Here is a 15,124-nt window from a genome sequence, read left to right on the forward strand (position 1 = left end):
AGAATTGATGTAATAAATACACTCACAATAAATATTATTTGCATATTTTGGTGGTACAATTAACTGTGTATGAATTAGGTTATTCATGCTTCATTCATTTGTATTTTGAGATGACTCATAGGAATAAGGTAATGGAGGATTTGTAGTTGCAAAGAAATTAGGCCATGTTTCTCTTTTAACATTTTGCATTCTTTGTAGTGGTAAATGAGTGTAACAGTTACATTTCAAATACTGGACTCAAATGCATATGAGGTAAATGTCGTTTTAATGATTGTTTTGGTACCGTTATTGTTGTAACGCACCTGTAGCCAACCAGAGGGTGGGAGCCGCAGTTCCTCTTGAGGTTTCTTCCTCGTGCTCTTAGGGAGGTTTTCTCTGCCACTATGGCTCGTTCATGGGGTGTTTGGGCCTGGTCTGTAAAGGTGCTTTGTGACAACAGTTGTTGTAAAAAAAAGATGCTACCGTGTGATGGGGCGACTGAATCAGATCACTCACTATATGCAGAGTGACTATGCACAGATGCTAAGGTTGGAAAGCTTGGAAGTTGACTGAAAGACAATGTAAATTTTTACATTTTCAATGTAAAATAATTATTATATAATGAATTATTTTTTCAACCTGAGACTCATTTGCGTTGGTGCCTTTTCTGTGAAGAATATGCCTGAGCACACTGAGCACACGCTGTGCACCCTCCTACATATTTAAATTACTCATGCAGGGTTTCATTGGATCCCAGGGTAATTATATGTAACAAAAAATAATCATGGTAAAAAAAAAGAAAAAGGTTTACTGTCTACCTTCACTCCGTTTTCCTCCTACCAGGGCTGGAGTGTGTTAGCGAGTGTGAGTGTGTGTGTTTTCTTCCTACCAGGGCTGAAGTGTGTTAGCGAGTGTGAGAGTGTGTTTTCCTCCTACCAGGGTGGAGTGTGTTAGCGAGTGTGAGAGTGTGTTTTCCTCCTACCAATGCGGAGTGTGTTAGCAAGTGTGAGAGTGTGTGTTTTCCTCCTACCAGGGCGGGGTGTGTTAGTGAGTGTGAGACTAGGAGTTTTCCTCCTGGGCCTTCTGTTAGTGAATGTCAGTGTTTATTTTCATCCAACCAGGGCAGAGTGTTTTAATGAGTGTGATAGTGTGTGTTTTGGTGTTTCATAGATTGTACATGACCTTCTCTATGATTTTTTTTTTATTGTTATTAGGAATGATTGCCAAATGTCTCAAGCTCAGTCCTGTCCCTACACATACCTCACGTTACCCTGCCTCCACTGATACACACCCTAGGATTCTTATCTCTTCCTTTCAAAACCAGAATTGACTTCCCACCTTGGACAACATGTATACACACACACACACACACACACACACACACACACACACACACACACACACACACACACACACACACACACACACACTGTTTCATCATAGAACCAAGAGCAAGCTCTCAAAGAGGAGACAACATATTACAATGTAGAATATTACAACTCTGCAGCCACTGTGCATCAAATGCAAGAAATACATTAACAAAAACACATAGTAAAACTCTCATTTGTAGTGTAGATACGTGTTCAATGTGGCTCATTTATTTTCATAAAATACAATATGTTCTCCCTATTTCCTCAGTTCAAAGCAATAAATATCAAGTGATAAAAAAGCTTGTTGCATTTACATTTGTCCGAGATAGATATGATTGATTACACCCATGTTGTGATACATACGTACATACACACACACAAAACGCATTTTAACACAAAAAACAACCTGCGCTTTTTCTGACGTATGTGAGTGATCTAGCTAATGTGACCCATTAATGGGAGTTTTAGTCAGTTTTACTAGTAATTGAGATAAAGTCAACACCAGTTAAGTGTTTTTGCATAACTGCTATGACTGCACATGTTTTAAAAACCCAGTAAAACCAGTGCGGGGTTCGACAGACCCAGGCTCTATCAGACCCACTAACATGGGCTCCATCAGACCCGACCAGCCACTCAAGGGTTAACGTGTAACGGTGAGATTGTGAGGATGAACCGCGTCCGAAACACATAACAGGAGGCGCTGAAGGTAGGACTGACTTCTCGGTGTATGTTGGTGTGTAAAACGCCTAATTTACTGCGTGTTTGAGGTTACACACACACACACACACACACACTGTTTTATTAATGACAAACATCTGATGATTAATGGCACAGCTAGCTGGCTATAGACTGCTAGCAACAGTCCTGTTGTAGCTAGCCTCTTTTTAACCTTTTCCAGGCCAGGTTTGGGTTGATATGTTTTAACTACTATATGTTTTTATCAAATATTCCGCTTTCTGAAACCGCTTTTTTTAATCTCCAGGGACCTTGTTCTGCAATCTCTCTTGAAATAGGAGATCAGAGACAGCTAATATCAAGGTAGGTAGGTAGCTAACTAGACAGCTAGGCTAGTTTGTAATAATAAGGCGTGACCTTGTTGAGATAAAGTCGTATATCTTGTTTTTTAATCTTCTGTTGTATAGTTTGTGGGTTTAAATGAGCCGTAGACGGCTGGTCTGGGCAGGAGCAGCACCCAGACCATGGTGTCGTGATGTTGCAGGACGGTTGTGTATTTTGTCACATCTGTAAATGAAGAGTGAAGTTCAGTGTGAACCTGCTGCAATACTCCTGACTCTTAAAGTCACCACCATCACACCTTTAACAGTTTGCCTTCAAACGTCTGTCTGTCTAACACAACAAATGTTTATTAAGTTTATTTGTATATTGTTATTAAAACAGAGCTTCACTGAATTGGGTGCTTTTTAGCTGATGCTCCATCTAGTCTGTAAAACGTTCTTTATTAATGTGTGTACTGTTAAATGTTTCATATACTAAATACTCAGCACATGCCTGTGTAATTGGCCCACCAATACAGGACATTGTCGTAAATGTCTTAACCCTTACCCACTCCAGCCCCGGTAATGTTCCGTACAGCAAGCAATTAACTTACTGCATAAATTGAATAGTCTATCTATATTTAGTTCTCCACATTTAGAATGGCCTAAATAGGAAAATCACAGAATTGAAAATGCAGAGTACAATAGACCCACAGCATGTTCTGTGTTCCACATTTGTCTCATCATCAGTCAATATAAAACAATCTGTAAATTCATTTAAATATATATATATTTAATACATATGTATTTATTAGTGGACCAAAGCTTTTTGTTGTAGAGGAGTCACAGAGGGGCATAGATGTCATGTGTCTCATGATGTATGGCCCTGTTATCTTACTGCATCAGTCAATGAAGCCTTTTACCTCAGTTAAGTGGCAAAGTGGTAAGGAATTCCCCCGCCCATCTTACTCTTTTCATGCAGTCATGCTCTTGTTCAGTTTGCAGGCTGAATAATTCAGGAGTGTTGTGGCCAGTAGGACACTCTGAATACTCTAAAATTGAATGTGTGGCTGTGTTTGGCTGCAATGTGTGTGTGAATTATTTATCCTCAGTTCATGCTTATGTTTTCAGATAAGTAAAAATATGCATGACACCAAAAAAAAAAAAAAAAAGACACTGGAGACACCAAAATATTTAACAAAAGTTGAACAAAAGAATTTCATTGACAAAAAGACTAGATTTTTAACTGATTAAGAATACAGAAGGCTCATCAGTTTACCTGGGCACGCCATGAGGATATATTTGGGTCTGATGTATTAGAGATCTAATAATGTGAGCTCATTGTGGTGACTCTGGCTACATGAGCTGGGCTGTGGTAACGTATGTTGTGTAATGCTTACTGCACTGACATTGCTGCTAATATACAGGGCAGAGGCAAGGAATTCTAGATAATACATCTCAGAAACTACTCCCTGACCAAGCTGCGTTTGTCTTGGGTCCATGCACCCGCCTCATGTGGCTCATAAAAAGCCTCAGCGTGTACCAGAAGGCGGCAGGGTGGATGAATCAATCGAGACGCGTCACTTGTGTGGATGGAAAGCAGCTGGCAGTATCCTGAAGGAAGAACGAAAGAGGCAGAAAGGGCAGCTTGGATGTGTAGTTTTGTATGTTTTGGAGAAAGAGACAAAAATGGGTCACCTGTGGTGAAATGGGAGAGCAAGATGCTGTGTTTCCATGGCACCAGACATGCCCTTAAATCTCTGCCTTATCTGGCGTCGGGTGGATTTTAAAAGCAGAGGAGGTGGGCGATTGTAGTAAGACCTCCAGAAAAGGAAAGCTAGCCAGTGGTTTACTCTGAAATCGGAGCACGCCGTGAGGGAGGTTTAGGCACACCAGCGTACACAAGCACACACACTCTGATTCTTATGCCATCACAGGGCTGGCCTAGAGGGAAGAGAAACTGGGGAAACCTTGCATTGCCAGCAATCGTGCGAAGACGGAGACAAGGTAAAGGTCTGAGTGTGCCTGCTACCGCCCCCTAGCTGTGAGGTAATGTTAGCTTCGTCCAGAAAGAAACAGATCACCTTTGCCTTGTGGCTTACCAGTGAGGTGTCAATAAGGCTGTTATTGTGTGTGTGTGTGTGTGTGTGTGTGTGTGTGTGTGTGTGTGTGTGTGGCCTGCCAGGGAGCCATGCAGTCGGATGAGGGCACCGAGTGGCTCACGGAGCTCCTGACGGACTTGCAGCTCCAACAGTACTACCTCCGCATCCGTGACGACCTCAACGTCACGCGCCTCTCGCACTTTGACTACGTGAAGAACGAGGACCTGGAGAAGATCGGCATGGGCCGGCCAGGTGTGGGGGCGGAGTTAGCAAACACTGGAACTGAAGAAGGGGCGGAGTTAGCAAACACTGGAACTGAAGAAGGGGGGCGGAGTTAGCAAACTGGAACTAAAGACGGGAGGCGGAGTTAGCAAACACTGGAACTGCAATATACAAGACACAACAGACAGATATAAATTATGGATCCTTTATAATTTGAACATCAACTATTTAAAGCTAGGCATCATTAACTCTGTTCAGGCTTGAAAGGAAAGAGAGCCGGTAGCATTACCTTTCAAAACAATGACAAAGCTGTCACAGGTACCAAATGAAAATGCAGCACTGTCATACCGTAGATGGTGAGGCCATTGAGGTTTATGTCAGAATGAAAATCACGGGAATCTCTCGCTCTCTCGTGTCCAAGGCCAGAGACGGCTGTGGGAGGCGGTGAAAAGGCGTAGAGCGATGTGCAAACGCAAGTCCTGGATGAGCAAGGTATGCTGTGGCTTCACAAGCTCACAGGGGCGGTTCCGCCCACACCTTTCAGATTACACATCACCTCCACGTACACAAATGCACCACTGATTTCCAAATTTACCTCATTTTACCTGCTTCTTTCAAATCTCACGTAATCTACTGCAGAGTGTAAAACGATCTTTTTCTCTCTATTAACAACTTCTTACTAATCTCGCTTTATTTCCGCATCATTTCCGAATGCATACAAGTCCTTCATGTGGTTGGCGTACAGCACAACTGCCCTTGAGGGGAAAAAGTTCATTTCTGCCATGCGGTGGTTGTACCAGAGGCAGGCGGAGTCACTCTCAGCTGTAGTCTCTGTGCTTGGGCCAGCAGGTGTTCACCGGGAAGAGGCTGGATGGGGAGACCCAGGCAGCCAGTGTGGTCCGGGGGTCTTCGCCCACCAGCACCACCACCCCGACCGAGGGCCAGCCGGCAGCCCTCACCTGCCTCATCAGCGACAGGGACCTGACACTGTTGGAAAAGCTGGGGGACGGCTCCTTTGGTGTGGTGAAGCGTGGCGAGTGGCAGGCCCCCTCCGGAAGAGTGGTGGGTACACACACAGATGGACAGATGGCACGTGCTCTAGAAACTGGAGATCAGGTCTTCCGGTGTAGGCTGAATTTCCCACACAGATGAACAATGCTGATCAAATGACTCATGCTGCTATATAATTTGTGGAGAGAGTGTCACAGTGTAGATGCGTGTCTGCTGAATGCACAGGGGGTTGATTAAGCTTGTTGTCTCAATGCCGCTATGCTGCTACTCTGATCGCTCTCCTCTCTAGCATTACGAAACCTGGGCGTTTCTTTAAATGATTTGTGTCCTCATTATAGAGTGACATCTGCATCACGGAGCAGTGGTAACAATAACCTCTCACCTGGTAGGCTGCTGGGTTCACTAACTATCCCTGAATACCATTAGAACCCAACAACATTAGCAGACCATTACAACTATTAAACACTTTATTTAATAATGGAAGTACTTGTTGTCAGTTGAAAGGATCTGTATTTTAACACTACGATGGATCCCCCAACAGCATTTTATTGCTCTCTGCAACTTTCTATCTTTGTAGTTCTCTATGGTGAAAATATCTGCTATGAAAGTGTTATACTTGTTTTTTTTTTATCAATTTAATATTTGCAATGCAGCTGAATGTTGCAGTGAAGTGCCTGAAGACAGATTTACTGGACGAGACGGAGGGTCTGGACGACTTCATACGGGAAGTGAACACCATGCACTCTCTGGACCACCAGAACCTAATACGGCTGTATGGAGTGATTCTCACTCATCCCATGAAGATGGTGAGACCAAACTACTCACCCTTCATACTTCAAAACAAAAACAATGTTCATATTATGTGTATCTTGGTGCCATCTTCCCCGTGTAATCAATACTCACGCACCCAGCTGTTCACGTGATGCAGAACGCGATTCATCGGACCAGTCTGCCCTCTTCCACTGCCCCTTGGTCCAGTTTTGACACATCTGCATTGTAGATGCTTTTGGCAGGAGAACAAGGCTCAGCATTTGGCACCCTGACTGCTCTTACCCAGTTATCCCAGTTGTCACTATTTTGCATACTTCAAAGTTACTCAGATCCTTCCAGCAGTGTTTCCTGCTTCAGCACAACTTCACTTGCTATACAGCACGTCCCGCCTCTCGGCAGGTGCCTCAGTAACAACCTTGTTATTCACTTCACGTGTCAGTGGTTTTAATGCTGTGGCTATGCAGTATGTATTCGCCTCGAACCTCACGGTGTCTCGTTTCAAAGCCAGTGTGCTGGATGTCGCATTCTGTACCGTAATATTATAAACCTGGAGTTTCTGTCTGCTGTCTCAGTGCACACTTGTCTGTGGGCTTCCGTGTGCACGTGGTGCGGCGATGTGGAGCGGTGACGTGGGTATTGTCGGGGGCAGGTGACGGAGCTGGCCCCACTGGGCTCGCTGCTGGACCGGCTGAGGAAGAGGCAGGGCCACATCCTCATGTCGGTGCTGTGCCGCTACGCGGTGCAGATCTCCTGCGGCATGGCCTACCTGGAGTCTCGCCGCTTCATCCACCGCGACCTGGCCGCCCGCAACATCCTGCTGGCCTCCAACGACCTGGTCAAGATCGGCGACTTCGGCCTGATGAGGGCGCTGCCCAAAAACGACGACCACTACGTCATGCAGGAGCATCACAAAGTGCCCTTCGCCTGGTGAGGGTGGTGAGGTGGATGTTCTCGCACTCTCCAGGTCTTCTTTCTCCAGTGCTTCTCTGTTCCTCAGCCTCGTCTGATCCGCTCTGTGTGCTCTAACAGGTGCGCTCCAGAAAGCCTGAAAACTCGGACCTTCTCCCACGCCACAGATACCTGGATGTTTGGTGTGACCTTATGGGAGATGTTCACTCATGGCCAGGAGCCATGGCTGGGCCTGAACGGCAGTCAGGTACCGTCACCTGAGACACAACCACTTCATGTCAGGTACCGTCACCTGAGACACGACCACTTCATGTCAGGCTGCCAGTCATATTTCTAAATACTCTTTAAAAAAATTTCTTATATACTATGCTGTTTGGGAGTATTGAAAGTTTATTTTTTTCCTCAGAAAAGTGAACAAGCTAAACTCTCATTTCTAATATTAAGATTCACTGCTTTCCCAATTCTGTACATCTTCTAACTTGTGGGCTACACTTTTCTAATCATTAAGTATTGAAGAGAGACTTTCACATGCTGCACAGTTTTTCCATCATTTTCTCTGTATGGATCAAGCTTCCCCATTCCCAGTTCTGGGACTGTAGTAACAAAAATGTCTAGTAACATAAATGAGTAGTAACACATTTATGAAGCATTTTCCTTGCAAGGTAGATCTTTTGGAGTCTGATTACTCCACATTACTCCTGTTTACGTCTTTAACCCTTCATAAAGATGTAACTGTCCTGTAAAAAGTAATGTTGTTCAAAACGGTCTAAAGACCAGTTTTCCTAAAAACAGATCAGGCATAGTCCTACACTATAAAAATAGTTCAACCTCATTTTTCAGATCCTCCATAAGATTGACAAAGAGGGCGAGAGGCTGGTTAAACCAGAAGACTGTCCTCAGGACATCTACAATGTCATGCTGCAGAGCTGGTCTCCAAAACCAGAGGACAGACCTACGTTTGTGGCCCTTAGGGACTTCCTTGTTGAGGTGAGAGTGGAACACCCATGGTTGCAAATCGCAACGCTCACATCCCTTTTGTCTGATGTTCACAGACGAGGAATGAAATGCTTTTGCGATTTTTACTTTTTTGACTTTAATAAAAAATTAATTCTTAAAAAATAAAACATAACATTTCATGTGAAATGTCATTTAGATTTTTTACATGAGATTTCCACAGTGCTCTTTAATGGGATGGTGATCTTGTAAACTGCTGGTGTTTTTTCACTTATCTCTGTAGACCATGCCGACAGACATGAGGGCACTGCAAGACTTTGAAGAGCCAGATAAGCTAAAGATCCATGTCAACGACATCATCACCATCATCGAAGGCAGGTCGGAATGATCGCCCGCTGTGTTAATGTGTGAATGTCTGATGGAACCTCCAGATCAAACGTTGAACGATGAAAAACCGAATGTGTTAATTTACGACTGGCGTTAGAAATTGTGCTGTGTGCCCTTCTAACACCCGTCATCTGTTTGTGTGTTCAGTTGAACAACTTCCCTAAATGTTGCTTTGTGGTTCTGGTTTTGAAACCTGTCTGGGTGGCAGGGCAGAGAACTACTGGTGGCGAGGACAGAACAGGCAGACACTGAAGGTGGGCCAGTTCCCCAGGAACGTGGTGACCTCTGTAGCAGGCCTGTCTGCCCATGACATCAGCAGGCCGCTCAAAAACAGCTTCATCCACACGGGCCATGGAGACACGGATCCTCACCGCAGCTGGGGGGCCCCCGACAAAATAGATGAGTAAGGGTAACGTTATGGTGGCAATGCCCACATGCTGTCCTGGTGTTTGTGTAATCTAGATGCTTATTCTACTGGTCTTGGAGTTTCATACTGTAATTACGTATGAAAGTCTTAAAGCTTGCAATAGGGGATTAGTGAGATAGACATTTAGTGTAACTGCTTAAAAAAATAAACCTCCACCATTTGTATGTGGTCTTTGCCAATAAGTTTGAACATGACATTCCCTTTTTGGACACTAGAGTGCAGCACAAGATTTTATTTTGTATGGTGACAGGTGAAATATTTTAAGGTTGGAAAAAAAATATTCCTTGGGCTACGTCCGAAATGGCATACTCACAAATGATATAACATAATGCACTAAACCTGATTCGGTACACACGGCCCCAGCGGTAGAGCTACGCAAGTGTGCAGTACACACACATCCCAGGATGCTCTGCGTCCGCCATCTTAACAGCGTCATGTGACTTTCCCATTACAGTTGATCAACCCATGACCTTTGATCTTCATGACGAAAATGTTCAAATTGATGCTGAGACAAATTAAAACATCCACAAGCTCCCCGAGCCCCTTTAACATGAGGAAATGTGGAAGCTGACTGCGTTGGCGGTTTTTGATACTCTACTTACAGCAAAGAGTGGGTATCAAACTATTATTTATTGTTTATTTTACTGTTATGTTGTCCTTAACTCAGTATGTGGGGCTGTACATAACCATAATATTTAACATTTCTCTTTTTCTGGTTGTGTCTTGATTTGCTCAATTTTGAATGTCTTCGCCGCACCATTAGAATCATGAGATAGGATCGTGTGCTGCAGTTGCATACTTCAAAATGTCTCCCAATGCAGTATGCATACTTTTTAATGAATGCTATATAGTTGGACACACTACCCGTTCTCGTGTACTGCTTTTGCATACCGTGTAGTATGGAAGTACGCGATTTTGGACGGAGCCTTGGTTTGTAAATGTTCCGTTTTGTTTATATAGTGTTTATAGTTTATCAACATCTTGGGGGCAGGGTAGGTAGGTAACTACCTCAACAGTGAGTTATTTTTCGATACTTTTTGCATGTAGCCTGTACCTGGGCAATCCCATGGACCCCCCTGACGTTCTTGGCGTAGATCCAAAGACTGACAGGCCCACAAAATTACCCAACCGGGCCAAAAGTAAGTAACCAAAGCAAGCTCCAGGCTTTATTCATCATTCAAATGTTAACCATTACTGAGCGTTACTCAACAGCTACCATTAATCAGTAGCTAAACTTTGTTTCTTTTTATTCCTTTGCATCTTTACGCTGGTGCCTCAGAGAAACCGCCACCCCCGACCTCCTCAGCCTGCCGTTAATCTCAAAAGTAAGAACCTGTTCATTCCGAGTCTCTCTTTTGGCCGTTGGCCGAACCCCGTCTATAACTCGTGTAGTAGAAAGCACATTCTCTCCTGTTTCTTCGCTTCCAGAGCCGTTCTACGACTCTGTGCTTGAGGATGACGATGATTTCTTCGTGATGGGTGCGAAGAAGCTGTACCTGAAAGCACCGGCGTACCTGGGGCTGCGGCTCCGACCATGGGAGAACTCCGACCCCAGCGACCGCCTCAGTGAGGTCTCGCTCATTGATTTTGGAGATGACAGCTTCAGCTCAGCCTCGCCATCCCCTGTCAGCGATACGCCTGCCTCCGTTGGCCCCGCCCACCCGTCTGCCTCCGGGACCTCCCTTCTGGACATGGCGCCGCCCCAGAGTCCCTACCGCAGCTTGCCCAACCCGCTCCACCCGACACCGGCGGTGGACTGGGACACCCGCCCTCTGCCTTTGCTGCCGGCCTATGACGAAGTGACGGTGGACAATGAGGAGCAGGAAGATGTGGAAGTGGGTTCCATCAACGCCTCGGCCAGGGAGCAGCAGAACACGGCCGCACGCAAGTACGCCACGGTCGAGGGAGACTCGGAGGCCGGAGGAGAGGGCGAGTCTGATGGGGGGAGTGTGACCGACGACCCATTCCTGCCCCACAAGCCTGCGGAGGAGAGCCGCTCCTTCTCGCAGTCGGCTGACATCTTCAAGGAGCTCCAGAGGGAGGTGATGGTGAAGTTGCGCGTGCCAGTGACGGGCCGCTCCTTGCCCACCTCGCCCGTGCCCACGTCCTCGCCTCTCATGCCGCATCGCCAGATAATCTTGCCCGCCCACGCTGACGACAAGCCACACAGCACAATCAAGCCCCTGATCCCGCCCAGGATCCCTGTCCCTCCCACGCGTCCCTCCAGGCGAGCCCACGGCAGGTACCTCTCCGTAGGTGACGAGGAGGACCTAAACACACCTCCGCAAGTCCCACCTAGGGACCATGCCCTCTCCCAGCCAGGCTCCCGGGCCCCCAGCCCCATGAGTGCACGTGCCCCCAGCCCCAAGGTCCCTCTAGCCGGCTCCCCCCAGCAGCGGCCCGGCCTGTGCTGTGTGGGGTCGTTTGGCTCCTGTCTCTCCCCCTCCTCCTACTCCTGGGCCCCTTCCACCCCCTCCTTCACCTCCACCACCTCCTCCAAGCTCTCGCCCGCCCCCAGCGTGATGGGGCAGTACAGCTCCGGCGAAGCGGGCAAGACTCGGGCCAGGAGCCCCTGCGTCCTGCCCGTCGACACGAGGGGCGGCAGCCCGCACCGCTACCTCCCGCACGACAGGCCGGCCAATCCCGACAGATACGACCGGATACTGAAGGACTCGGAGGGAGGCGAGGAGCGCAGAGCGGCCAACACGGCCACCGTCAGGCCCATGATCCAGCAGCAGGTGGTCAAGCCCAGCTCCTGCTCCCCGCCCGGCCGGCCCGGCTGCTCCCCCAGCAGGACCCCGGCCACAGAACCCGCCGCACGGCCCAGCATGTACGGCAGCGTCAAAGAAGTATGTGCCTAGCGTCCCGCTGTTCCACACAACTCGGATTCCCTTATCTTAAGCTGTAATAAGGAAGTTTGTGTCTGTAGGTACAAGAGGCCGTCCATGGTGTGACGGTAGAGGAATGTCAGGCAGCCCTTCAGAGTCACAGCTGGAAGGTCCAGGATGCAGTGCATTACCTTAAGGTCGCGTCTTGTCTCGTCTGCACACAGAATTAAGGGCTTGATATTAAAACATTTTCATACATTTTGCCCGATCATCTCTGCTAAAACATTACTTTAGAGAACACAGCTTTGGTATGGTATTGTGGATAAGGGGAAACGGAGCTTCCAGAAAATGCATGAAAACGTTTTCATGATTTTTGCTGCAGCAGGTATTTTAATTTCATGCTTAGCTGATTTGTACAGTATACAGGCTGCACTGTGGTAATGCAAGATGTCATGATTCCTGTCATAGTGCTTTGTTTACGTTGTGCAATGATGTGGGAGTCATAGCAAACCTGCAACTTCTGGGAAAATTACTAAAATTGGTAGTGTTTCCTGAACACAAAAATGGCGTTTTCCAATTTATCTGTATTAGTGTGGACTGTGTTTAAAAATGCTATCAGATTAGTGTTATTTAAATAACGGCACTAAATTAAATTAATTAAAACAATCCATGCAGAAAATAACCTTTCCAATATTCAGATGTAAGGACACCTTAATTAGTTAATTGGTGTGTGTGTGTGTGTGCGTGTGTGTGTGTGTGTGTGTGTGTGTGTGTGTGTGTGTGTGTGCGCGCGCGTGTGTGTGTGTGTGTGCGTGTGTGGTTAGGTGGAGCAGCTGCTCCGTCTGGGTTTGAAAACTCGCCCTGAGTGTGTGGAGGTGCTGCAGAGGTGCGGCTGGAACCTGGAACAGGCCAGCACTCTGATGCTGAGCTCCTACAGCCCCTCACGCCACAGGTGAGCCGGTCCCACCGTGAACCTCACCACCAGGTTTTATGTTTAGTATTTATGTAATGTGCAGTGTGATTATTGTTAAGCTGATTTTGCTCTAGGACTGTGGTATCATTAAGAGGGACAAAATGTTATGATGGAAAACATTATTCCACTGTTCACTTCTAATCTGTGGTCATTTGTCACAGGTTCTGAGATGAGGCCCACAAGTGTGCTGTCAGAGCTCATCTCCTGCACACAGTCAATCCCAGACGGGTTCTGCTACTTTCCAAACCGAGCCAGGACCAGCTAGATACGATCGCATGACTTTACTGTAGTCTCGAGCCTAAGGTATGACTTGGCCCTGTCATACCTTATGAGGCTTGACCCTGACTGGCTCACTGTCTATGTTATCTATGTATATAGATATATTGTGGATAGGATATTCAAGTACATTTTTCATTACATTTTAAGTTTTGTGTGGGGATCAGTATTAATGTAAGAAAGTGTTATGCTTTACTTGAAGTTGTATAATTTGTAAAGCAGCAATTCATATTTAAGATCTTCATCTATTATTTATCATTTTATATGTTATTTATGTTCATATTTATTAATGTTCAGATGTATATATCTGTGTTGGTAGAATGTTTATTGATATATAAAGCAATGGTAAAAGTATTTTTGACATGCATTAATGATAAATTATTTGTTTAATTGCAGTACAGGGTTTGTAAAGCCAAGAACCTGAGATGAATGTGATCCTATCAGCATTCCACTGGTCTCTCAGAAACTGTGAATCGGGTATTGATGTGTATTGACGGATTCATTTGTTCATTCGTTGACTGAATTTCTTTTTTTTGACTGTAGGTGATTTTGCCTGTTCTGTAGTACTCGTATAATAATTATATAATATAATAATAATTAGGGCTGTTCTAAAACTCCAGGGACTCCTGACTTGATCTGCAATGTAAAAAGAAAGTGAATCTGGAATGACCCAGGATGTATTTGATTGTTTAAAGGGTATCAAACTTCATCCAAGGGTGTCAGAGTCCAGTCTGAGCGGACTATCACTGCTGAGTTTAGTTCTTTTCCTGATTTACCTCTTCATCCAGACTGTTCATCCGTCCTGATTTTACTCTGCTGAAGAAGTTTGAGACCTCTTTTTTGTGTGTGCGTGCGTGCGTGCGTGCGTGCGTGCGTGCGTGCGTGGGTTCTTATAACAGTCTGGACAAAAGTAGCCAGATTTAAATTTGGACCCAAATCTAAGTTTTATCATCAATGCGTTCATCATAGTGTGCCATTTCATGGTCAGGTGAAGTTTCAAACTCTGTGGTTGATACTTGGTTACTTTATTGTATATTATGTGTAGATCTGCCCATGGTGTTTTGATGCTTTACATGTGAAACTGATTTAAGTTTTGAACCTTTTGCTTCTTGTGTGCATAATAAGCAGAACACATAGTTCTCAGAGGTTCAACATGGATCATGCACTCTGTATATTGATTCAGTGCATGCGATGTCCTGCTTAGCTGAGCCAATATGTATGCATTTGCACTGTTTCTAGGCACACTGTAATATTCCTCCATCTTTTGTCCCCACACACATGCTCATCACTGACACATGGATCACTGGGGGCTTTGCTCGGGATCCTCCATGCTGGAAGGTTGTACACCACCGATGTAGTCACATACTGGACCTGGTGTATATTGCATTAGCTGTGACGCCTAATAATGTATCTGTATTTTTTTATTGAGATGAATCTATAAAATTGGTTTGCTTGATGTTTCTACTTGGCAGTTGAAGGTGACCAGAAAAAGAAATTCCATCCGTTAAGAGTCCTTGTTGCATTTGCTAGAGTGACTGACAATAAATATCTTTTTAAAAGTCTTTCTTTCCCTCTGTGGTTTGTAAAATGCATTTCCTGTTACACACAGAGAGCATTATGGGATGCAGGGCCCTGGTGTGCTCTGTCCCCTGTCCCAGTGATTGTTTCCGTGGGGATCACCTTATCTGAGTGGTCATGTGACCCATCTAATGACGAGGTCATCTTGCCACAGGCATAGCAGGTTGGTGGCATGGCGCTACCCCCTTTACCACCTTTACACTTTTCCCCTTTTAGCAGCTCACTGCCCTGATCCTGTCGCACGTGCCACCCAACCCGGGGCAGTGTGGGTTGTCGGCAAACCCACACTGCCCTGCAGCTCGGCCTGCTGGGGGAGAGTGACTGCTGTGCCTGACTGGACTC

The 15,124-nt window shown here is 45.8% G+C and overlaps 1 protein-coding gene across 1 annotated transcript; it reads left to right on the forward strand.

Moving 5' to 3' along the window:
* Nucleotides 1-1,834: 1,834 nt before the first annotated feature.
* On the forward strand, nt 1,835-14,766 carry tnk2a (tyrosine kinase, non-receptor, 2a). Its single transcript, XM_077012152.1, is given in 19 exon segments — nt 1,835-2,055; nt 2,332-2,387; nt 4,282-4,351; nt 4,530-4,698; nt 5,090-5,160; nt 5,518-5,730; nt 6,333-6,485; nt 7,100-7,377; nt 7,480-7,606; nt 8,200-8,346; nt 8,597-8,691; nt 8,909-9,103; nt 10,175-10,266; nt 10,407-10,417; nt 10,419-10,452; nt 10,556-11,976; nt 12,057-12,152; nt 12,780-12,907; nt 13,090-14,766. Coding segments are annotated over 16 exon segments (3,231 nt in total). The 5' UTR covers nt 1,835-2,055; nt 2,332-2,387; nt 4,282-4,351; nt 4,530-4,535; the 3' UTR covers nt 13,097-14,766.
* The last annotated feature ends 358 nt before the right edge of the window (nt 14,767-15,124 follow it).

Source organism: Brachyhypopomus gauderio, chromosome 7 (assembly GCF_052324685.1).
Source record: "Brachyhypopomus gauderio isolate BG-103 chromosome 7, BGAUD_0.2, whole genome shotgun sequence".
Taxonomy (NCBI): Eukaryota; Metazoa; Chordata; class Actinopteri; order Gymnotiformes; family Hypopomidae; genus Brachyhypopomus; species Brachyhypopomus gauderio.